The sequence below is a fragment of the Dreissena polymorpha genome, chromosome 6 (assembly GCF_020536995.1).
Source record: "Dreissena polymorpha isolate Duluth1 chromosome 6, UMN_Dpol_1.0, whole genome shotgun sequence".
NCBI classification, from domain to species: Eukaryota; Metazoa; Mollusca; class Bivalvia; order Myida; family Dreissenidae; genus Dreissena; species Dreissena polymorpha.
Window position 1 is genome coordinate 108117636 of NC_068360.1, and position 27160 is coordinate 108144795.

General features: G+C 35.7%; 1 protein-coding gene across 1 annotated transcript; it reads right to left on the reverse strand.

The window, feature by feature from the left end:
* Positions 1-111: 111 nt before the first annotated feature.
* On the reverse strand, positions 112-26581 carry LOC127833727 (ubiquilin-1-like). Its single transcript, XM_052359148.1, has 16 exons — positions 26425-26581; positions 17468-17620; positions 15838-15894; positions 15257-15391; positions 14733-14858; positions 14176-14226; positions 13357-13434; positions 12874-12991; positions 11772-11912; positions 10811-10950; positions 8865-8948; positions 7382-7497; positions 6088-6209; positions 4527-4654; positions 3756-3840; positions 112-3329 (listed from the first exon to the last, which is right to left on the reverse strand). Exons 1-16 carry the CDS (start codon positions 26536-26538, stop codon positions 3256-3258), a joined length of 1722 nt encoding a protein of 573 aa, XP_052215108.1. The 5' UTR covers positions 26539-26581; the 3' UTR covers positions 112-3255.
* Positions 26582-27160: the final 579 nt, after the last annotated feature.

Here is a 27160-nt window from a genome sequence, read left to right on the forward strand (position 1 = left end):
CCAAGTTTTCCCCCAGTCCTTTAAATAACATTCAACTATTAATATAATACAAGTCCAGCCATGTACATGTAATTACAATGGAATGCAAGAGAACCAACAACAACACGTTCGCACGATATACTCCTCTCTGTATTTTACAAGGACAATGAAATTACAGAGCAACATACAGGTACAAAGTCAGCAATAACAAAACATTAGAAAAACGAAATGCATCCACCGCATTAGCATCATGTGTAAATGAATTAGACAGGGAGATCATCCCTTTTACAAATATGTTCAGAGGTGAAAAGAATCATTCCAAATAAATGCATATTGTGTTATTAAGAAGAATCACAACTTGCTTGACAACGGAACTAGACGAACAAGAGCACCGCATAACGGGTGCCACGCTCGGCTGCTGGTGCAGTTTTGAATAAATGAAAGCTTGTCAGAATTTTTTTAAGTGGTCACAGTGACCTTAACCTTTGACCTAGCGACCCAAAAATGGGTGAGGCATGTAGAGCTAGTCAAGGTGCAGATAAAAACGAAGTTTCAAAGTTGTAGGTGGAAGCACTTTGATTTTAGAGGCAATGTTCAAAACCTTGACAAAATGTAAAGGTTTTAGCACAAAGCGGACGACACGACGACGGACACGACGAGCTGGCTATGACAATACCTCGGGTTTTCTCCGAAAACAACCGAGCTAAAAATCATAACTCATGCCGATTTAATGACTTAACAAATATGACCCGTGTCATGCGAAAATGGATCTTTATGACATATGCGGCCAGGGAGCTCCAGCTAAGCCAGCAGGCTGCATATAGCATAAGCGCCATTTTCGCATGACGCGGGTCAAATACTAGTATAAACAAGTTAATTCTACCTTTGTACCTGCTCATGTGTTGAATATAGGACTCTACCAAATGTCAAATTGGACCATGAAAAAAAGTCACAATACACCCTTCAAAGGAAATACAAAATAATATGTTTGATGACGTCCTAAAATAGAATATGGTTCAAACCAAACAATAAACAAGCAATATTCTTTTCCAAAACATCTGCTTAACAATAGACGATAATATGAGAAGTAATATCATTACAACAAAAAATATATAAATTAGGAAATACACCATGTTAGGAGATTCCATGACCAAATAAGAGAAGGGAGTTTAAAATTTGTGATAGCAGTCGAAATTTGAAATTTCAACAATAACGGATAAGAATTGCATGGTTGGAAATATGCATTTTCGCAAGCAGCGGATGTTGTATTCTACACAACAAAATGAGACATTTATTACAAAAAATCACTAAAAATTGACCAGTGGATACTTATTATACAGACATTACATGACCAACTGGTTGGAATATTTGGGAAGTAAACAAGAGCACATGCTGGATACTCCAATATCAAATCCACAGAGAAGCAATATATGTTTTGTTCAAAGAGATCTTGTTTTTCTACTGATTAATTAAAACAATGAAATGGCTGCTTAGTGTATGGCAGTTATTTTTACAGAGTCAATTTAAGTACCATTTTACACTTTCAACTGCTGAAATATCACATAACACAAAACGGTCTGGTCATCTATACATGATGTGCTTTTCTAATATGTTATCACGAGCCTTGGCAACGACAGTATGTGTGCACAGAGCTACGTAACATATTGGTAACTCAGAAATAGTTATATCAATACTTGTTCAACTTAGAAAAAAATGAATGAGTAAATAACATAAAAAAGACATCTAACAAGAATTTTGAAATTCCATCATTATAAAATACAATAGGCTAGCTTTCCTGCTATATTCCTGAACTTGCTTCATGAAATGTCCCGCACTCTGGGAAACCCAGGCTTCATTTATTCATTTTCAGTATTGTCCCAGATCAGTCTGCTTTTTACCTTGATATTTTCGTTTAAAAGAGACTTCCTTTACAAGAACATTCCATTAGAGCAGACTGTGTCATCCGTGATTAGCCTCTTTGAACTACACAGACTGGTCTCTCAAAAAATAGGAAGCCAATGAAATTGCTCCATTTGTTATATTACACATACAAGATAAAAATATTCATAATGGCTGACTAAACTTTCAAGCAGCATGCAACATGTGAAAAAAAAGAAAAAGAAAATATTGCCACAAGAAAGATAGGCATTTAGTTGAAGCATGAAGAAAAAAACCTGTGGATTTTATACAAAAAATAATACTATAAGCCGAAGAGAAAGCTTTGATGTAGACCTGGAAAGTATCATAATGGAACCATTACCAAAAGCTGACCATCAAAGTATACATATATTTTATTTACAAGTGGATTTAATATGTTTAACAGCCAGAAATCACATGTATGGTCACAGCTAAAAAATACAATTTGTATGCTAATTTATTCATCTGTATATATATTTCAAAGCATATTTGTGTACTTTATATAATCTGAATGTCAATAATTATATAAACCCAAGTATACTAACTAAACAGTTTATATTTTAAGTTCCTTCTTTTACCTTCAGAGAAAAGAAACTTTGAGACACAAAACATGTGAATCTTTGAAAATAGGACACAGACCCATGACAAATACACTGAATGCATCGTAATATCTCAACTATACCGAGTGCATTTTGAATCTCCAAAAACATATGGTTTGTGCTCTTTGAAAAAGTGAATAATGCATAAGGGTAAAGTTTTGTCCTTTTGACACTTTTCGCCTAAACTGGTTTTTTGCTTAGAAGAGACTTTCTGTAAACGAAAAATACCATTAAAGCAGAAAGTGTCCTCCCTGATTAGCCTGTCCAGACTGCACAAACTAATCTGGGATGACACTTTATGCACATGCATTAAACCCCCTTTTTTACAGAGAATGGCTCATAAATCCATCTGCAAGTTTAATATAGTTTATACCATGAAAGTATTTGCTTATCTTGAAAACCTAATGGTACATCATGAAGAAATACACCGTAAAACTAGACATGCTTCAATTTGTATATGAACCGTACTGAAATATCAAAATTGTTAAATGACTTTATACAGAACACAAATTTAATATTCAAATTTCAAAAAAATAAAATGATCCTTGTTCTAGGACAACAGGGCTTAATGCTTCAGTTAAAAGTGTTGTCCTAAAGTAGCCTGGGCAGTTTGCCCTGTTTTCCCAGAGCAAAACTCCAGTGCCTGTTTTTTTGTTCTGGATGCCATCTTGCATCTTGACTGTGGACTCCAATGCTTAAAAGAGCATCATGCTGATTTCATAGTGGTGGCTGAATGTGTGCTCAATGTACTGGCTAGCAGCTATAAATCTAACTGTCTTTGCTGTAGAAGTCTTTCTATTGCTAAATTAACATCTCCAAAGGTAGCTTGTAATGCTGTAAGACACAAGATAAAATGACTTGAATCAAATAGTAGAGTAAATATAAACCAACAGTAATGTCAATTGACAAGAGCATTAAAGCAATACAGACACTTATTGTCAAAAATATGAATATTTATATTCAAATATTACATATGACTGCCAAGGTTATTGGTGGAGTACACTTACTAAATATCTACCAAGGAAATTGCTAGATCAATGTTTGGTTTAAATGACACAAGTCATGTTACAATATGTACTTTACAAATCAGAAACCAATGATCATCGTGCATCTTGAGCATTAAACATTAATATGTGTTCATAGCATTAATCCCCATCTATCTATATGGTTCGACTCCAAGTATATTGGGTTTATCCCAATGTATCTATACAATTTATCTCCATGTTTCTGCACCGTTACTCAACATGTGTATTTTCCTACCTCTGATATTGGCCTCCCTGTCCACAAATCCCATCATGGCGAGTTGCTCGAGCTGATTGGCGTACCTCTGCTCAGGGGGTTGGTTCTATAAATATACACAGGCAAACAATCAACAAAAGCTTTCTCAAAAACATACCAATAACCACTTGCAGCTTTATCAGCCATAGCCAATGGTAAAAAACTCAGGTTGTGGAAATCTTTGGGAATAAAACAACTGTTTTGCACATAACATAATTAAAGGTCATGAAACATTTGAAGTCTCCATTTTATTGTTGGGGAAATGTGGAAGTAGTTTACACCACAAATTTAAAGCATTTGATGCTGACTGAGCAACCGACCAATAAAGACCCTCTAAAACTTGGTTTACAGTGGGCAAATAATTATAGGAATCTGAAAAAACATGCGTGATACCTACTGTTAATGGTAGAGCTTACTGGGAGCTGGTTCTAAAAAAACTAGGCACATGAAAGTAAGATGAAACCAGAAAAAGCGTAAGCCAATTACTTTTTACTGTAAAGTAATAAAGTGTTTTATTTAGGACATTGAGTTTCACAGTTTATTTCAAGCATATAACTTTGATAATATTAAATATATTCAACATATTTATTTAAGCCCAATTCCATTAAAAAAATATTTAGGCTTTTAAACACACTTCAATTTCATTTTCCTGCATTAAATTGGCTCTCTGTAACGTTCCCATGGTGGGATTTGATCTCAAAATCTTCCGGTCAGTAAGTGGACACCACATCAACTGTGCAGGTGTGACGTTACCTGGTTGCCTTGCGCCATCATTCCCATCATCTGAGTCATCATGTGGGTGAAGGGATCGTGACCCCCGGGGGTTGCTGGGTTGGTGGTGGGACGCCCTGGCTCCTGGGGACTCGTAGGTGTGGTTGTACCTGAAGATGCCAACACAGAAACATAGTGATATCAAGCGATCTTCACAAGTTTGTTTGCACTTGGACAAAGCCAGTAAAGCTTCACTAGGTTAAGGAATTATTCAAAGAATACTGGCCCTCATGATAGGATAAAAATTCAGGTAAAGTACTAAATCCAGCTGACTAAATGAGATGTAATTATTGCACACAGAAAACTCAATATAATGGCAAATTCATACACAAACTGGTCTCATGCCATGATGAGCTGCCATGGATGCTTCACAATGGCCTGAGCATTATTTCATCTTTGTCCAAGAAAAACCCTAAGTGACCTATTAGCAAACAATGAAGCTTCTAACCAGACCGCATTTATAAGGCACAAGATACAAATTGGCATTACCTGGGTCATACTATTTTATGACACTAAATATACGGAAATTTTGTGGTGTAGTGCCTCAAGTTGTCAGTTTTCTTTTGACACATAAGAAATCCTGCAATAGTCTTTAAAGTAACACACTTGTCTGAAGCTTCCAAAATAGAAATAATTCTAAACAAGCAAATTCGTTGAATTGATATCCCCTGCCAAAATACTTCTTGACACAAATATTTCTGGACGGATGGACAACGCCAACAGCATCCTCTTATCCATGTATATACTCATACCAAGTTTCAATGAAATCCGCCAAAGCACTTCCAAGATATGGCTCCAGACACAAAAAGTGCCAGACGAACAGAAGGACGGAAGGACAACGCCTATTATAATAATATAATAATAAACTAAATATATCTGGTGAGGTTTATCATTCAGTGGTAAGAAACAAAGCTTTTTTGAACTGGTTTCTTTCTCTTATATAGTGTAAAATATGATACTTCAAAAGTGACATTGCACTTACAGGTGGCCTTTAATGCAAAAAAGCATAAAATATTATTGAAATGAGCTTTTGTCAGCTTCACAAGTTTTCTGAGTCTTTGTGGTGTGGCTGTTTGTTATTTTAACACATCATTGATATTGATCACCTTAAATTAAAGTTTGTTTTAAAAGGGGCATACATTTAATTATAATTTAGGTAACATCTTATATTGAGTAAAAAAATAAATATGTGTGGAAAGAGTAAATGACCACGTGTAATTATAAAATAATCTCTTTATTACAAGAGCTTTGTGTCAAACAAAACAAATACATCTGCACAGCTACTCAACCATCATTGTCAACTATGTTACAGGATATATGTCTCTGCAATCTTTGAATAATTGGGCATGAAAATTGTCTTGCACATCTGTACTTCATGGCGATATTTTAAGTTCCATTTGAATTGAGAAATCTGGACGTAGCATGCTCAATACTCAAGTTGTGAAGGCAGACAGACCGACCATATCACAAACTATCAGAGTGAATGCGATGTATCCACCCCCTCTGAGGATGTAATTAGAATAATCAAACCCAGATAGCCTACCAGCAGTGGTGGTGGAGGTTGTTGTTGTTGATGTTGCTGATGCTGTCGTCGTGGCGCTGGTGGTGGCAGGTAAAAACATTCCTGGGGGGAAGGAGGGGGCAATACCGCCTGGCAAACCCATGCTGAAAGGCACGGCATTTAGATACATGAAGATGTGGTAGTTTTACAACAATTTGCAATGAATTTGTCTACTCAGTATATTACCAATGCAAAATACATCTAATTTAAGAAATTTGTTCAAGAAGATTTTTTTTTCAAATTAATATATGGGAACCTAATTAAGAATTTTTGTGTCCATAAAGTTATTATAAATGAATGTTGTTTTTCTCAACGTTTTGCAAATGGGATCTAGGTACTTTGGATTGAGATAAAATCATGTTATTTTGACAATTGTGAAATTGGTGTTTATTTAGATACATGTAACAAATACTATACAATTGATCATATGTGTTTTTAATATTATATCAAATAATGTCAACCATTAAAGCTGGATATGAAAATAAAATAAATTTAAATTTTATTTAGCAAAAAAAAATATTTCTTTTATTTAAGACCTTAATTTGGGAAAAATAAATATTTTTTGAAATTTGGGAATGGGATCGAATATTGGCACCAAATTCAACCCAAACAACACATAGTTGCCAGCATGAAACCACACAAGCTAAATAGCCACCATGGTTGAATTCCTGCACATCTTAACTCTAATTCATGGTAAATTTGCACATCAACAACAATTATTTCTTAAAATACAACTTTTTCTCATGTTATTTTTTTTAGGTCTGACAAAGTTAAAATTTTCTGACAAAAAGATTATTCAAAACAAATGTGGAAAGAAATTAAAGTTAAATCAAGATTCTAAGGCTTGCACGGGTCCCTATGAGTAATTATACAGCTATCCTTTAAAAGAAGAGATGTGTTTGTCAGAAACACAATGCTCCCTACTGTGCCGCTTTGATTATTTTTTCTACATTTTTATTTTACCTTTGACCTTGATGGATGACCCTGATCTTTACCTTTCACCACTCAAAATATGCAGCTCCATGAGATACACATGCATGCCAAATATCAAGTTGCTATCTTCAATATTGCAAAAGTAATTGCAAAACTTTAACCAAGGTTCCACAGAATGACAGACAGACAGACAGACAGGCCAAAAACAATCATTCGATCCAGGGGCATAACAATCGCTAGTTCAAACCCAAGACAAAGTTTTAATGTCTGTATAAAGGACCAGCAATCAAAAGAGAAAAGAAATCTTTGTTATTATAGCTAGCTTGCATAGATGCATCCTTACTTAGGAAAGAGCCCGGGTGCCTCAGTGTTGAGGGTCTGCATTCCCTGCATGACCTGCTGCATGGCCTGTAACGCCCGCGGGTTTGTCATCACTGACTGTACAGCGGGGTTCTGCATCTGATGTTGGACAAGTTTTAAAAATATTTAGACACTTTTATATGGGAAATATGCTCAATGCTGAATGAAATTTCTAAAGCCACAAATGAGAATTTAGCTTAAAAAATAAATTATACTGCCAATTTTGTATGTATGGAACTAAGTTAACAAATTTTAAACTAGAAATACCACAGATTGCCTTTTTTGTCATTTCAATATGGGAAATAAATGTTTTAAGTTTTATTTTAAAAATGCCTTAAGCCGCTCTTATTTGACAAAAATCTTTCTACTATTGTTCTTGACATTACCAGATATAATCGCTTTATTACAACTTCCTTATTAATAGAAAATACTGACCCTATTGATTTAATATGTGTTTAAAGGTGCCTTTTCACAGATTTTGGCATTTTTTAACTTATTCATTAAATGCTTTATATCGATAAATGTAAACATTGGATCGTAAAAGCTCCAGTAAAAAATCAAGAATAAAAGTAAAAAAAGGAAAAGAACATTGCCCGGACCAGGTTTCGAACCAGTGACCCCTGGAGTCCTGCCAGAGTCCTGAAGTAAAAACGCTTTAGCCTACTGAGCTATTCCGCCGAGTACACTTAATAGACGTATTTCATACATTATTTAAGCAATCTTCGTAGTTTCACAAAACTTAACGACAAAAACAGAACTCTCCAAATTATTCAATCGTTTCGCGTTGCAACGCTTTATAATTTTTAGGTTTTAAAATCGTCAAAAGATGCATATAATGGCTATATTAGACCATGGTAAATGTTCAGTATTACTGTTTCCTCACAAATATCATAACTAAAACGAAAATTTGCGAATCTGAAACAACTTTTTTCAATTTTGTCAATTTACCAAAGCGTGAAAAGATCCCTTTAAGACTTTCATTAAAATAAACTTTTATTTCCGAAAGTGAAAAATTCATTTGATGTTTCTATCACATAATTTGATGTACATGACTTCCAACGGAATGGGGGTATTCCATTGAACATGTGTAGATCATAAATTGTTATGTGAGCTTGTGACTAATCCACTAGTGAATTAAAATTTGGATTAAAAGTAATGTATTGTACAAATTATTTTCAGGGAAACCTAGCAAAAGTGGTTTTATCAGAATACCTTGCACTTTTAAATTTAAATGTCAACAGTAATTTTTGGAAGAAAATTCCAGGCTAATCATCTGCTTTTTAAAAACCAATATTCAAAACAGTTTATTAGCGAAAAAACCCTGTTCGTTTATTTGTCCCATGAGGCTAGCAGATTCCATTTTGACCTCTTATTTGTATTGTCCTGGATAGGCAGACTACTCTTGATGTCGAGCACTATGTATATTGACACAATAAAAACAATAAATGTGTGAACACAAAATGTACCTGCTGCAACATGGTAGGAAGTTGTTGCTGGAACTGTTCTCTCAGCTGTGGATTGCTAGCAAACATCGGATTGGTGCCAAGAATCTGAAACAAGCCCGTGTGATGAACATGTACCACCTGTTGAACTCGATGGAGAGGAAGATTCATTATTTTTATTCTAAAGACTTAAAATTAATTTTTAATTAAAATTGATCAAATTGTGATTGGCTGAACTTGTGTGACATATTCAATAACTTTTCTACTGAACCCAGTGCTATTGAGATTTACTGTGAAATCACACATTTTTGTGGATGTATATCTTTTATGCTTGTTAGCACATCTGCTTATGCGCAGATTTATGACCACCATGAATATTGAAACAGTCTATTTGTGTTCATAATCACAGACGAGACGTCATCCAGTTGCATATGAAGAGAATTAATTATTCATAAAATTGCCTTAGTTACTTTTGGTAAGTTCAATTGTGTAACTAATACCTACGTAAACAATTGATACACATTTTATAAAATTTGAATTAGCAAGAATATAAGACCACAAAAACATTTCTGTAACATTCGTCGCCAAACATTCAAGTGATTCTACACTACGGTTTCAATATAGATCACATGGTTAAGTGAAGCATACACTGTGTGCTGTAATTGTATCTAAAAGGAAAAGGAAAAGTGTAAAATAGATATGGCCACACTGCCAAATAGTGTTATTTATAGCTTTCTGTTAACAAATGTCAGACTTGAAAAAGGGACAAAGCCAGTGAAATTTATAAAGTTATGAGATGATAAAAATTGCACATGGACCATTAGGAACAATGCCTGCAAGTTTGAATGTAGTATGTATGTATGTATTTCTGAATGTATGTGATTGTTATTGTTTTTTCCAAATAAAAATGTCCATTGATATAATTTAATATTGACTTAAAGAGACTTTTTAAAGCCCTGTTTTATTTTGAAAAATATATTTGCAAAACATCTTATCAAATTAGATACTGACATCTCTAGTGGTTATGCGGCCTATCTATCAAATTAGATACTGACATCTCTAGTGGTTATGCGGCCTATCTATCAAATTAGATACTGACATCTCCAGTGGTTATGCGGCCTATCTATCAAATTAGATACTGACATCTCTAGTGGTTATGCGGCCTATCTATCAAATTAGATACTGACATCTCCAGTGGTTATGCGGCCTATCTATCAAATTAGATACTGACATCTACAGTGGTTATGCGGCCTATCTATCAAATTAGATACTGACATCTCCAGTGGTTATGCGGCCTATCTATCAAATTAGATACTGACATCTCCAGTGGTTATGCGGCCTATCTATCAAATTAGATACTGACATCTCCAGTGGTTATGCGGCCTATCTATCAAATTAGATACTGACATCTCTAGTGGTTATGCGGCCTATCTATCAAATTAGATACTGACATCTCTAGTGGTTATGCGGCCTATCTATCAAATTAGATACTGACATCTCCAGTGGTTATGCGGCCTATCTATCAAATTAGATACTGACAACTCCAGTGGTTATGCGGCCTATCTATCAAATTAGATACTGACATCTCCAGTGGTTATGCGGCCTATCTATCAAATTAGATACTGACATCTCCAGTGGTTATGCGGCCTATCTATCAAATTAGATACTGACATCTCCAGTGGTTATGCGGCCTATCTATCAAATTAGATACTGACATCTCTAGTGGTTATGCGGCCTATCTATCAAATTAGATACTGACATCTCTAGTGGTTATGCGGCCTATCTATCAAATTAGATACTGACATCTCTAGTGGTTATGCGGCCTATCTATCAAATTAGATACTGACATCTCCAGTGGTTATGCGGCCTATCTATCAAATTAGATACTGACATCTCTAGTGGTTATGCGGCCTATCTATCAAATTAGATACTGACATTTCTAGTGGTTATGCGGCCTATCTATATTGTACCTGGTTAGCAAGGTCCGGGTTTGCCGTCATGGACTCCATCATGGACTGCATGTAGGGTGCCTGGAGCATATTCTGCATCAGCTGGGGATTAGCTGTCATCTGGGACATGAGACTAGACATACCAGGGCTGTTGAACATGCCTGAAACACAAAAATACTTTTTTTTAATTCAGTTATTGCAACAATGGAGTTGTTGGAGTTATGTTTACTAAACGATCTGAGGGTACATATATGGAAAATCCCCTTATATTCGTAGAAATTGCTAGATGATACAATTTTTAGTCATAAGTTGTAAACATTTATTTCGCATTTTTTTGACCAGGTAATCTAGTTTTAAACCTAACTTTACCCTAATTTTAACTCGACCTAGATAATGTTAAGATAAACATGCTGACCAAGTTTCATAAAGACTAATAAATAAACACATTTTGTAGTTTTAATTTTGACCTGGTAAAAAAGTTATTTTACAAAATTCTTGCTCAGGTGAGCAAAAAATAGCAAGTAAAGATATTGTTATTGTTAAACATAATTTCTGTTAATGCAAATGAATATTTGGATCTTCAAATACCCTTTTCAGATAAGGCACCAAATACACCATTATAAGTGGTATTGATTTACCCAATTTAACAAATTTCCAAACAAAACATTAAAATTGCAGGGATTTCAGATTGAATATAAGTGGATTATTTCCAAAAGAAGCAAGTGAATTGAATATCATTTTTACTAAAGATTAAAAAAAACACAGTGGTATCAAATATTTTTGTAAAAGTAGCAGAGCGATTTACATGACATCTAAAGCTTCAAGAAACCACTGCAATTGTAGCCTACTATTTTTTCTAAAAAGCAGAAGGAAAAAGCCACTTGTAATTACTTTCTTACTTAATATGGATGCACTTCAGCAATTAGCACTCAATCCCAACACATATATCATGCTCCATGTGTGTAGATTTGAACACACTTACCAAACTGGCCTGCATCAGCCTGTGAGGTGGGGGAAGTGCCAGCCCCTGTTGTGGTACTGGAGGTGGAACTGGTTGTGCGAGGGGCCCATGGGTTGGGGAGGGGGTCTGTATTCTCACGCCCAGCCTGGATGTTACCTGTATCTGGAGGAAGTTACAGTGCAGCATAAGCTATTTAACATCTGTGGCAGGATCACAATCCATGCACACATCTTGTCAAGGCATTTATATTTGAGACACACTTGCTTATTTGGCAACTATACAATAGTTTTAACCAGTTTGAACCAATAAAAGTGGCTCACAAACTGTAAACAAGGATAAAAGCAGCTGACAGAAGAACTAGCACACTTTTGTATGGCAGTAATCAAACACTTTATTTCAAGGCCATTCAAATAATTTTCAATAGGCACTAGTTCTCATTGACATCAGTTACTTTGATGAAGCTTTTCCTTTTAAATGCATATCATTATGTAATTGTTCGAATACTCTTGGTTAGAACAGAATATTGAGTTATGAACACACTTATTTACACCCAATGAATAACCAGTTAGCAAATACTGAAGCCATTTGATAAACAAAAACTTAAGCTTTTCACAAAATATGCCAGTAAAAGCCTGGGGTATCTGTGAGGGATGAATTAGTTTGTGGTAAAAAAGTCACATTGAAAATAACTCAACGGACCGAATTCACTAGTGCTTCAGGCGATTTGGCTGACTAATGAATTTGCATATGATATACAGTAACATGTACATGTAATATCCCAACACATTATCACCAAGTTGGACAATGATATCATTAAAACTTTTGTAGTAAAATGTATATCATATAGAAATGCTTCTGGCAATCTATCTGTTTATTTAACTCAGCAAAGATATTATGCCCGAAAACCTTATCGCCAAGTTATATGATGTTCAATTTTAAACTTTTCTGTTATGTAGTGGATATTTTCAGAAAAACTGTCTGCCAGATCGCAGCAAGTGTTTCATTATTTATGCCTTTAAACTGGCTAATACAAATTATAAAATTGTTATTATTTTGTAGATATACATTATACAAAGTATGTAAATTAAAAGAGATTTCTGCAGATTCATTTTTTTAAACCTACTGTTCGCCATTAGCCCAGAGAAAGGGTTGGACCCGAAGCCTTCTTGGGCCGCGTTCATCATGGGCTCCTGGATGTCAGTGTACATTCTCTGTAGGGCATTGAAGCCCCCAGGTATACTCTGTAAACAAGAGCGGGATGTAAAACAATTATGCCCTTAAATTCCCAGATTTCATAATGTGTATCCATTATTTGAATTAAATATGGCATAATACATGAAACAATTGTTTGTGTTTTTTCCTGGGATACATTTTGATATGAAGGCTTAGATCAGAGATAGTACTTTGATGCTTTCGGTCAGTTTTGAATTTATCAAGGACTTTTAAATCTCAAGTGAGTTAATCAATTAACCATGCTTAGCTTTAACTCATTGATTAATGATTGAACACCTGTGCACTGTCAGTTAAAACTTATAAAAGGAAGTTAATAAAGAAATATTAATATGATAAAAATTAGCACTATATGCATAAATTTGATGAAGGGTACCTCAAGATTGCTCATGGCACGGTCCTGAGATCTCATCAGCTCCTGTAGCATGGCTGGGTTACGAGCCAACTCCAGGGTCTGAAACAGCGCAACAAACACGTTCAGGTATTTGGTTTGTTGTTTGAATACTTGTTGCTGTTTCAATAATATTTTAGTCATTATTGCAGTAGTCAAATAACCTACTCCCACTTTTTAGTGTTTTAGCTAGTATATGCCAATTACTGACAACTACTTAAATCAGAGATAATGGAGAGAATAGCCTTTACAATAATTTCATGTCTAATCTCCTGTTGTTTTGTTGGTGGATTGTGAGTCAAACCTGTGACTCTCTGATTTGCAGTTCAGCACTCTACCACAGAGATAGACGACCAGGCTGAGCGTGATTCTGGTAAACACTTCAGGAACAACACCAAACTACTTTTTAAACAACCTTCTCTCTTAACACGCACACTACTACATTTAATACACATTTTCTTCCTTTGAAACATAATACTCGACTAAAACACACTACTGCTTACACATTTCTTCCATCAACACACTACTTCCTTTACAAAAACACCACTGCCTTTAAAACACCTTACTTTCTTTATTCAATTCACCTGTGGTCATTGAATATGCTCAATTTTTCGGTCAAAAAATAGTATGTTAGTCTTTGTGGACACTGAAACACATTAAATAAAAGAAAAATAATCATAACTATTTGCAATAAAATAAGGACACAAATTAATTGATAAAAACAGAGAATAATGACTTATTTCTATACAAGATAGAAACAACTTTTCATCAATGGTTCTTTTGAACTATATTTTCAGTACACACCTGTCTCATCAGTTCTGGATTGTTCAGCATATGGGTGATTTCTGGATTTCTCTACAAAATAAACATAAAAGGTCAACACTTTTTGGCTATTATATCCTTAACAAGAGGACCATCATCGATAAGGTGCTCACTTGAGACCCAAACCAATTTAACTATTCTGAGAAAGTGCAGTTAAGAACAATTAAAGTACGTTATGACACATAAATATTTAATTGCTAGGCACATTTTTATTTTGAGGACAAAAATTGGCAAAACAAGATATGTGTTTGTCAGAAACACTATGTTCCCTTCTGCACCGCTTTGAAGCTATATATTTGTCCTTTGACCTTGAAGGATGACCTTGACCTTTCAGCACTCAAAATGTGCAGCTACATGAGATGCACATGCATGCCAAATATGAAGTTTCTATTTTCTATATTGCAAAAGTTATGGCAAAATGTTAAAGTTGGAGCAAATAAACACACAAACCAACCAACCAACAGACAGGGCAAAAACAATATGTCCCCCACTATAGTGGTGGGGGACATAAAAAAACCACCAAATGAAGACTGCCTCACCTCCATGACCTCCCTCATCTGTGGGTTTGCCATCATGAGCTGTCGCATGATGTCAGGGTTGGACATCATCTGCTGGACGAACGGGTTCTCCATCATCTGGCGCAGCATCTCAGGGTTCTGCATCACCTGGTGAAGATGAGTTATGTCGATTCAATTTCTATGCAAACTAAATAGATTGTTTCACATAATTTTCTATCGTTCATAGTCCCTAAAAATTTATTAATTTTGTCAATTCCTGAGGTCACCACAGCATCGTGAATATGTTGTCCACCTAGCAATCAGGAAACGGCAGGTTAAGGTCACCATGGCAAAGTAAATATGTTGTCTACCTAGCAAACAAGGGGCCATAGTTTGTTGGGGGTTGGGGGAGGTACCAAAATGAAAAACCTTCTTAGGATCTTTTAAATAGTTAGTACTGGATCTATAACATTAAAACTTGAAAATGTCTCAATAAACTTGAAGTTTTTAATACAATGGAGGTTAAAAAAGAAGAAAGTCTAAACAACCAAGTGACAATCCCATACTTCCTGTTGCATACGCTGCTGCATCTCCATGAAGTTGGCAGAGCCCATCCCCACGTTGCCGAGGCCTGCCAACCCGCCTAGGCTGCCAAGGCCAAATGGAGAGGCACTGACATCCGGAGCAGACCTCACACCTGCCTGCAAGCACAGAACACCTGGGTATGTATGGTAAGATGTATCATGACAAACAATACAATGTGATAATAAAAAATGTCAATTTTCATTATTTGTTAAAAGTTTAATGAAAGTGCTTCAAAAAGTGTCAGAAATGAGGAAGGCACAAAAATAGAGGCTAAAGTTTTAGACCTTGAAGCATGATCTTGAGCTTCAGCCCAAGTAACATTACTTCTGCTCATCAACTCAATGCTCATAACATTTGACTTGAGGCCAATTTCATTAAAATCTGTCAAAGAGTATAAGAGATTTAGAGTTGACACTTAAATGTTATGGACAGACAGATAAAAGGCATCCATAAAATACCTCTCCCACTTTGCTGCAGGGAATGAATAATTGTTTACAGTTACTATTTTTGCAACATAAGCATGTGTGTAAAACACTAAACTCTTCAATATCTGGCTACTCACCGCTGGGCTTGCAGATGAGGATGTCTGATCGGGCACTGGACTAGTGGTCCCTGCAGTCTATAAACATCAAGTCTAACTAGAGCTTTGTCACAGACGTGACGAATACCCCCACATGCCGCACTGACACAGAATATTTTGCATGTTGTCTTCACAAAAAACAGCGGAAACCATGCCCAATGTTTAAAACGCACTAAGTGTGACCCCGTGACCTAGTTTTTGACCTGGCATGGTCCATGTTCAAACTTGACCTACACATCATCTAGATACAACTTCTGACCAAGCGAGGTGAAGATAGAATGACAACTACTTGAATTAAAGAGCGGACACTATGCTGAATTTGTATAACGTACTAAGTGACCCCGTGACCTAGTTTGATCAGGCATGGCCCATGTTCGAACTTGGCCTTAAGATCATCTAGATAAAACTTCTGACCAACTTTGGTGAAGATCAGATGAAAACTACTTGAATTAGAGAGCGGACGCCATGCGCAATGTTAAAAAACGCAATGTTAAAAAAATGACCCATATTCAGACTTGACCTAGACATCATCTAGATACAACTTCTGACCAAGTAAGGTGAAAATTGGATGAAAACTACTTGAATTAGAGAGCGGTCAACATGGTGATGTTTAAAACGCACTAAGTGACCCCGTGACCTAGTTTTTGACCCGGCATGACCCATATTTGAACTTGACCTAGACATCATCTCTATAAAACTTCTGACCAAGTTTGGTGAAGATTGGATAAAAATTACTTAAATTAGAGAGCAGGCAACATGCTTAATTTTTAAAATGCACTAAGTGACCCCGTGACCTAGTTTTTGACCCCGCATGACCCATATTCGAACTTGACCTAGGCATCATCTAGATACAACTTCTGGCCAAGTTTGGTGAAGATCGGACGAAAACAACTTGAATTAGAGAGCGGACACTTAATACGGACCGACAGACGGACCGACCGACCGACAAGTTCACTCCTATATACCCCCTTAAACTTCGTTTGTGGGGGTATAATAATTATCGTTACTATCAACCATCACCATGTAATATATAAGAATTAAATTTGATAAAGAAAGATAGATTACCAGGTACTACAATACCCATATTCCCTCTCAGACTTAAATGGTAATACGAAGCCTTTATAAAAAACTTTTGAAAATGTTGGCCAGAGACTTCTGCATTCTACTATTTACTTATTAACAAACTACAAACAAAAAGTAATACTAATAGAGACAATCATATTGAGTTTTTTTCCTGCTCCATGAATTTAATGATGAATCAAATGATAAATTTTCACATAACACACAATTCCGTTTGAATCAGTTTTGGACCAAGTCCCAAAAGCAGCAAGCTAGAACAAACTTAACTAATCTTTGAATCTATTTATTAGCTCTGTTTAAGGGCAAATCAATAATGAATGTATGGATCGCTAGGAATGTAAAAGTGTCTTAATCATCTGAACCTCTAGGCAATAATAATTATATTCTAAGTTTAAATTAAATTGCTTTAAAAAACTTTGCTCCAAAAGGTTAAAACATTTTTTACGGAGAATTCAACTGAAGGACCAACAAGCCTATGTACCACATCTCGAAATTTGTTTGTTTGGTTAAAAAAATTGCTGCAAAGGTTTACCCTGTTGGCAGATTTGATGACTAGATGCACAGTAAGGCCATCCTTGATGACATTCTGCTTCAGTGTGTCGTTGTCCTTCAGGATCTTGCCAGCGAAGATCAGGCATAGCTGCTCCACTGGGGCTCCAAACTTCTCAGATACCTTTGCCTTCAACTGCAACGGATTATGACATTTTAACAGAGTTTCATACAAGAATGTAAGCAGCCAGTATAGCTCAAGACTATGTTTACCATTTGTGTAGTCTGCACAGGAGTTGCCTTGTACGCTACTCAGACCACGAAACCCTAAATTACTTTATGAAGGACAGGGAAGGCAAGCTCCTGACCAGACTGAGCAAATGCGAATTGGATTCTTAATGTAACCATTAAACTGTTACCAGATTTAACATCAATTACAGAACGGGAGTCTCATGTTCTTGAATACAGACCCTGGTGTCATGTTAGAAAATTGCCTATGGTCAAAGAGTATCTAAGCAGACCCAGATACATGCATATGTATCACAGTTTAATAATACAACACAATAGTGCAAGAGAACAAAAATTAACAGCATTCAATTAGAGTTCAGATGTTTAATTTACTGTTCCCAGTGTTTTTGTCACCTTAATTATTGGTATAAAGTCATGTACATGTAGTTTTGACATTTGGGAAATTAGTGCTGTTGTTTTTTCATTGACAAAAACTTCAAAAATTAAAAATAAAAGTGTTTTTAATATTATATTAACTAAGGTTCAACTTACAGAAGAGGATGGGAGATGAATTAAATATATATATATTACTTTGTTCTGTTGGGTTTTGGGCCATATAATGGCCTGGAAATTTTACGAAAAAAAACCTGGTTCCTTGCCTATTAAACTTTTAATAGCTTTTCAGAAAGTCACAAAGCTTGAGGAAAATTATACATTCATAGTGATATTCATCATTCAATTTCAAACTCATACATTGTTAATGTAGATGCCTTATTTTAAACTTGAAGTTCTACTCCTGTACACTTTCAGCAGTCCAAACATATAACTTCCAATTCAATGGATAACGGCAAAAGACCTACATCTGTCTTTTAAAACACTTTTTACAGTTTTTCATTTGTTAATCCTTTCCCACTCAGAAGCAAAGTGAAAATGACTATGTGCAATCAGCATAAAACCAGAACAGCCTGCGAGTAAATATCAGACTGTTCAGGTTTTATGCTGTTTGCTGCTCATCAGTATCTAAAGATTGGAAATGAAGCATTTAAAACTTGATTCCATTAAGAAAGGTCTTAAATTAAATGTAACTTTCTAAGGGACTACACATGCGTCAAAATACATATCTAAATGGTAAAGGGTTAAATGAAGTGTCTATGATTTGAATTATCCTACTACTTCAGTAGGTAAGCTAGTTGGGTTAAGTCTTGGAGGAGCAGTGATAATTTTTGAAATCACAAGTATGAGTCCCAGGGACTAATAGGTTTTAAATCTATGGGTCCCTGAGAAAAAGTATGGGTCCCATCTATGAGCAGAAGAAAAACATAGTGGACCATAGTATTACAACATTTTAATGACATCAAATGGCTATCTAGTCGCAATTAAACAAGAAACTTTAAAAGGCAACTCAACAGTTCTATGTCTAGATTATTTTCAAGACTTAAAAAGGCCTTTGTACATCACATTAACGCGTGTGTAATGCGACAAACAATAACCCCACTTGACCATTATAATAGATGAGCAGTTTTACGTCAATACTGACATATCTCAAGTTGAGATTCTCAACAACTGTAGCAATTAAGATGCAGCGTAATGAACATAAAAGTTTCCACTTAAAAACAAAGCACTACAAGTTTTTATTCATCATTCAAATTAAAACCCCAGGCTTTTCCCAAGGAAGAATAACATGATTTCTTATTTTTGCATGTTTTACATGAAATGCACGGGGACTGTTAATTTGTTGCTAGAAAATTACAAAATTGTCAGAAAAATATAGTGCAATGCAACCCATGCTCCGTATCATAATGACGCTTCATGTTGTTGAAAACAAAATTAAGCTTTTCAATGACCTGGATTATTGATTGTGCAATAGTAAAATGGCGGCCATTTTTGGTTGATTTGCAAGTTTTTTGGTCTTAAATTCTTTCTTCTCCGTTCACAAAATATTTTTCAGTATCATAATTTATACACTTTTAGGATTGTTTGTCCGCAGGACGCATATATAGCAAATGTTTATGTCCCCTGCGATTTCTATGCGCACAGGACGCAGGCCTAAAATTATCCCTGGAGGAGTCACTTTCAACTTAACTGGCATTAAAAATTCAGAGAAAAAAAACAAACAGGACATATTTTTAGAGTTATTTGATGCATATCTTGCAATGAGCTTCATTATTTTACTATTTCAAAATATTGAACAGAAAATGTCAGTCATAAATTATATGCATTCAATTATCTTAATTCTTAATTCAATTTACCAACAAGTAAAAAGAAAACAATTAAAGAAACAACTCATAGCAACCATAGCATTTAAGTGTGTATAAATAAGCATAATATATTCACCTCATAGACCCTCCCATCTTGAACTAGAAATGGCGCGGCAGAGGCGTATCCCCACGCCGCATGTTTGACCCAGGAGTGCCCCAGGGTTGGTAATGGGGCCATGCATAGTTGAGATTGACCGTATTGTCATAAGAGAAGTTCAGTATCAATTAGAGGTGAATCGGTGTAGAAATGAAGAAGTTATAGTAAAAGGCAATTTTGGGTGGGTGTGGCCTATGTGGGCGGGGCGCCCTAGGGTTGGTATTGGAGCCATGCATAGTTGATATGGACCGTAATGTCATAAGAGAAGTTCAGTATCAATTAGAAGTGAATTGGTGTAGAAATGAAGAAATTATAGTAAAAGGCAATTTTGGGTGGGTGTGGCCTATGTGAGTGGGGCACCCCAGGGTTGGTAATGGGGCCATGCATAGTTGAGATTTACCGTATTGTCATAAGAGAAGTTCAGTATCAAAAATGAAGAAGTTAATGTGAAATCACCTAAACAAATGAGTGAAAATCTCTGACCCAGCCCCAGCCCAACCCCCATAACTTTTGACCCAGGGGTCAAATCAAAATTCCAAATAGTGCAGGGTCGCACATATGCTCATAGCTACCATGTGTGTAAGTTTCAAGGTTCTAGTGCAAATAGTGTAGGAGGAGATAGTGGCCAGGACGGACAGACGGCGGAGATAACCACAATATCCCCACGCTTTTCAAAAAGCAGCGTGGGGATAACAAAAATCAAATATTTATTTTGAATTGTTGGAAAGATGGGGGTATGTGTAACATTTTAATTTTGCTTTAACAATAACATCTCTAAAAGTTTTTTCTTTCTGATACATTATAATTACATGTATCTTGCAATCATATATCCCAATGAAACAACAATAAAATTGGTGAAAAGGGGGATCATTCCTTGTACAGAGCGGCTGATAAAAAGGACACATTTGATAAAACAAGGGATGTGTTAGTCAGAAACACAATGCCCCCTACTGTATTGCTCCGCTTTGAAAAAAAAAATGAAATAAAATTGGCAGGTTCAGAAATTGTCTCCCTTTAAAAGCTTATAACTTCACTTGGATTGTATATTTTGACTTTTGACCTTGAAGGATGACCTTGACCTTTCACCACTCAAAATGTGCAGCTTCATGAGATACACATGCATGCTAAATATCAAGTTGCTATCTTCAATATTGCAAAAGTTATTGTAAAACTTTCATGCAAGGTTAAAGTTTTGGGACAGAATGACAGACAGACAGGCCAAAATCAATATACCCCCGATCATTCAATCCGGGGGCATAACAATTGCCTAAGGGAATATTTTACATCATAACTTGCTAACCTATTTATGGGTGTGTTTAAGCCCATAGATCCACACACACCTGAAATAACATTCACTGCACTTAAAGTTACCTTGTATCAAGACATCTCATTGGAAACGGAGAGAACTGGATTGCACAAGACATTAGGCCAACTTAACTTAACAACAGAACCGCATAACGGATGCCATGCTCAGCTGCAGTTATGAATAAATGAAAGCTTGTCAGATTTTTTTTTGAGGTCACAGTGACCTTGACCTTTGACCTAGTGACCCAAAAATGGGTGTAGCATGTAGAACTCATCAAGGTGCTGCTACATATGAAGTTTCAAAGTTGTAGGTTGAAGCACTTTGCTTTTGATTCAAAACCTTAACAAAATGTTAAGGTTTTAGCACGACGCGGACGGCGGACGACGAGCTGGCTATGAAAATACCTCGGGTTTCTCCGAAAACAGCCGAGCTCAAAATTGGATTTGTTTGGTAACTGGAGAATTTTTAGAACTGATGGCCTCACAGTAGGGAAAAAAAAAATTGCTGATTTTTCAAGCAATATTTTCTGAGAATCGGGAGAAAGTGAAAGTATTTGGATTATTATAGTTGAAGTAAGATTTTGAAATGAAATTACCGGTATACCTGTGTTTTCCTCATATTGGTTGTGTTTTTTATATGTTCAAGCATTATAATATTAGTGAAACAAAATAATTGGAGCGCATGCATATGATGTCACCACCATAACCTAGTTCTTAATGTAAACAAAATGATGGATACCAGATGCTTGATATTAGGAAACCGTATGATAATAACTGGCTGAAGATGTTGTTGCAGAAAAAAACAAATGAAAAGTGTTATTCAATTGCAAATAATTTTTTCTGCTGTTTTATATGCTCACAATATTTAGAAACTGGATAATCCGATTACTAATAATGTGTCAACCAACCAAGTACATATTCATATATCGTATGATTTCCTTATATCGAGCGTAGCCTAATTTCAATCACTTTGTTTACATTTAAACGCGGATCTCGTGATGACGTCACACACATGCGCCACGAGTATTTTGTCTCACTAACACTACTACACTTGGAAAATAAATAAAGGCGCAACTATCATGAGGAAAAGTATAATTGCATTTCAAAATCTTACTTCAACTGAAATTATCAAAATTTAGCGCTATTCCACTCATTTTTTTCGGTACTCTTCATTTAACTTGCACATAAATTGCAGACAACTGCGCTAGTGTAAACACAACACTTACATGTATTTTATTTATTTTAAAGTAAAATTCTTTTAAATAGGTGACTTGACCATATACACATCAGGGCTCAACATTAACGGTTGTCCTATTGCCCCTGGCAAGTAAAAGTTGGGTCCGGGCAAGTTACTTTATTATCTAGTTGTTAGCCCAGGCAAGTACAAAAAAAACAAAGCATATAATTTAGACTTTAATTAGACTTTAATTGCTGTAATCATTTTGTTAAATGTGCAAAAATAAAAAAGGTTTTGTGGTGTATCATTTTGATCTTCATTAAAAAATATGAGGTTAACAGTTAATGTGATATTTCATGTTTGGGCAAATGGCTTTACGTTCAGATTTTCTAAGTACTTGCCCGGCAGGGCAAGTTGGTTTTTAGGTTAATGTTGAGCCCTGCACATGTTCAGTGGGTATACCCTGTCCCGATTGGATGATAATTTGATCTAATCATTTAAAAGTAATAAACATGCCAAAATTTTATTTGAACACATTGCGAACATTTGTGTTCTTGCATTTCTCAGTCTCAGCCAAACATGGCCGGACCGACGGACATGTCCTGTAAAATTTGGAAAGGTTCGGCCAGTTGGTTAAATTTACAGGACCGATTGTCCGGTAAAAAATGAAGAACAAATTCGTTGGTTTGTATAGGTTTGTTTACGGCTCTGACATTTTCTATGAGTTGCAAAAATAGCGAAAGCGTCTTTATACATGTGCTTTTCCGTACCAACGCTCTTTCTGCTGACAGAATTTTCCGAGGGCGTCTGATTGGTCTGTTTTTGTGCAACTTACGAATGCGGGTCAGGACAGTCCAAATCCATGACAGCCTAGTCGCTTAACAAGATAATCATAAATCTGTTTATTAAATGATATAGATATCAGTTTGCGTGGTTGTAATAGCAATAGTAATGTAAAATAATGATCATTGTCATTCAAACCGTTATTATCTTGGCTGTCAATCAATGCGTGAAAAAGGCTGGTCGTCATTCATTGAGGCAGTTGTCTGTTTATGCTGTATTGACCAGACTGCTATCTGACATGCGCGCTAAGCATGGTTGAGGTAAACAAGTATCGGCTACTTTCGTTTTGGAAAATGTTCTTAAGATATTACGAAAGAGCGATTCCCGGCGGATACTGACATTGACATTTTGAACACAGTTTACTGCGACCTTTTGTATCAGGATGATTGAAGTGTGGATTTTCAAAATGAAAAAGAAAATGAAACCCTGTTAAAAATGTTGTGTACAGAGTGCAATTAGAATGATTAATGAGAAAATGTATATTTACTGTTACAGTACACTCCACGCGTTTTCCCCAATTTCCCTCCATACTCCGCGGGTTTCGACCTGGAGGGAGATTAAGAAAATCACGCTATACGCGGCGTTTGCATGATTTTGGACGCGGCGGTTAACGATCGGCAAAACTGATAAACCGACGCGGCGGCCCTCCGCGTTGGCAACGCGGGGGAAACTCCGCGTTTTACGAGATAACAATCAATTTAATTTTGTTGATTCCTGATTTTCAAATAAAACAACATTTATTACAAGTACATACATGTACATGTAGTATAATATTTACAATAAAAAAAAACAACCAAGATAGATCGATCCCGACGTGGTTGTAGAAGTAGTTGTTGTTGTATAGAAAACTCGTTGATTTACGACACACAAAACGTCGTCTTTTAACTAATACTTACCAATTAATATAAACACAGTTTGCAACATTGTTTTTATTTTGATAATTTAATCCAAAGTTTTCATGTTAGCAGGTGATTTTCTATACTGAACATGTATACAAATGACCAAGGACCTTAAAAATCTCGCAAATCTGTGTGAATTGACAGTTTGACGTAATTAAAGAAAAGCCGCTTCCTGTCTAAAGGCATTACTTACTCAAGTAAACACGTTCAACGAATGCATAAGGAATGGTTTTAATTGGCGGAACAAAGTCAATTCTCTGCTCGCTAATGCATTGATTTTCTCTTTGTTTGTAGGTTATTCTATTGATTGCTAAAAGGTGGTAACTATTGAGTTGATAATTGCATTTAATATTCACAGTTGTATTCTTGTTGCGTCGACATTCTAAGCAATGTTAATCAGTAATTATGGACCAAATCGGCAGAGTGACATTCACACATGTTAATCCCTTTTGTCAAAACACCGCAGACAGCAGTCTACACAATAGGTCAGTAGACAAGCTTTGCGTGTTTTCATAACGTCAAACACTTTAAATCCAGTTCCGCCCAGATGTCTTCTTTAATCCGTTTACAGTACAATTACAGTGTTAAAATAATTACTCTACTAAAATACCGTAACGTTAAAGATTCGGCGTGTTCGATTTGAAATAATTTTAGAGGAAATATCAACTTATTCGCGATATAATTTCGTTAATAAATACCAAAGAAACTTTTAACCGAAATCAACAAAATTCAATGTTCTCTGCGCTACAAAGTTTGTATCACAAAATCAATACACGCACGCTTTGCGAAGTATACATTGTACCTTGACCTTGTACATTGCAGCATAATTTTCGCGCGCTTTTGTCTGGAAATCTAATGATAACTGTATATTGGAAGCATTTGTAAACGTCGTGTTAACAATTAAAAAATCGTAGTGTGTTTCGGATTACTAATTATTAATCTCATTTGGAAATTTTACGGAACATTTATTCTTGTGTCATATGTGTTATGATTTAAATATTAATTTGTCAAATGTATTTTATAAGACTATTTCATATTGTAGACGTACCTGTGAATTAAAAAACATAATTTTTATACATATTAATTTTCTATACAATTATCTTTTTTATACATGTACTACAGTATTTAAACAATTTATTATAACAATGTTTTTATTTTTTGGCATGCCCAGTAGCACACTGCTAACGCGGCGTTGCGCGGCGATCACTGATAAGAACGGAAAGAGTCTGCATTTACCGACTAGCCTTAAGTAATACACGCCGCGGGAATTAGCGAACGCGGCGTAACGCCGAGCGTTTTATCGAGTTCACCTCGCTCTTCCAACGCCGCGTGAACACTCGCTAGCAGAAAAAACCCGCGGAGGGAGCGCGTTTTTTGGGGAAAACGCGTGGAGTGTACTGTAACATTTGTTCAACATTTTTTTTGATGTATTTTAACTAAACAAGACTAGTACCACTTATGGCCTGTATTATTATTTAATGTCAGATACAAACGTATGACCTTGAAATTAAAAGCTTTTTTTATCATTTATCATGTAATATCATAAACACCTTGATCCCAGCAATGAGACACAAGTTATTTTACTATTATAATCTGTAGCCGGTAGGTCCTGTAAAAAAAGAGGAGGTCCTGTATTTTTTCCCATTTAACAAGACCTACTATCATGTAAAAATTTGACTAGTTTGGATTTGACTTAAATCTTGATCACTTTTATGTGTCAATTATGCTCAAAATTGTAAATAGTGGTTGTAAAAAAGGTTTAATTACTGTTTCAGTTTGTATAAATGTGTTCAGTGAATCAAATTTTCGAAGTTTTGTTGGTCGAAAGCCTATCACAATAGAGCACTCTTGCTTTTTGGATGTGACGACTCGATACCAGGTAGTGGTATCCACTACATCTAACGCAAGTAGTGGATGTAATTTGCGGGTGTGTATAGAACCATTGGCTTTGCGAGGTTAAAGACCATGTAAATAAACAATTTTAAGAAGGATTTAATAGGAATTAAATAAATCTTTAAAGCCTAAAGGTAATTGTTTGCATTTATTCATAAATTATTTTACTTGTTCCCTAAACCGCTCGATTCAATGTAATTGGAGGATATTCAATAAAAATGACGTGTGCTTTTGGAATATACACTTTTCACAAGTTTCAAACGGAGATATATTTAGAGGAAACACGAACACCGGTTATACCTGTTTAACATCTGCATCTTCGTGTATTTTAACTTCCTGTTTTTCCTTAGGTGTCTTAACCGTAATTGTAATCTCTTTTCCAGAATTTTCGGCATTTTCTGTCACGTCGGCCATTTTGATTATTTTTATGGCGTACTTCCTGTTAGGTTGAGGTCAAGCCGGTCTAGAGTCAACACGTTGTAAGAAATGTCGATATAATATCAATTTAAACTCCTCTCAGCCGTGAGGTTACCTTTCTTGCGTGTTAGCATTAATCATAGGGTTCTGAAGTAAACGTTCGTTAAGGGTTTCTTTTTAGTTCAAAACTATTACTTATTTCACGGAGATCGATGAAATTTGATTCACGGTACTAGACAACCTGCCAGTTCAATACAGGATACAATTTAAGACCTTTGGTAAATGAAACATGAAAGGCACATCATCCAGTTAGTCATCGTCGACACATTCCATATGAAACCTTCGACATTGCACTCAATGTACACATCATATGAACGCTCACAAAAGCGTAGCAGTGACCGTCTGCTACCTTAATGCCTTCGTCATCAGACGACTCCTCAATTGCCTGAAGAATTCGTGCTCGCATTTCCAACCTCCTTCGTTTTTTTTTTCTCTCGTGCGACGTTGATCTTCTCTCTTCGCTTTTCATCTTTCTAAGCTTTCTTCTTTTCTTTCGCCTCTTCATGCTCTTTTCGTTTCCGTTCCCGATCTGCCTGGTGCTCCATCATGGCCTTTTCCT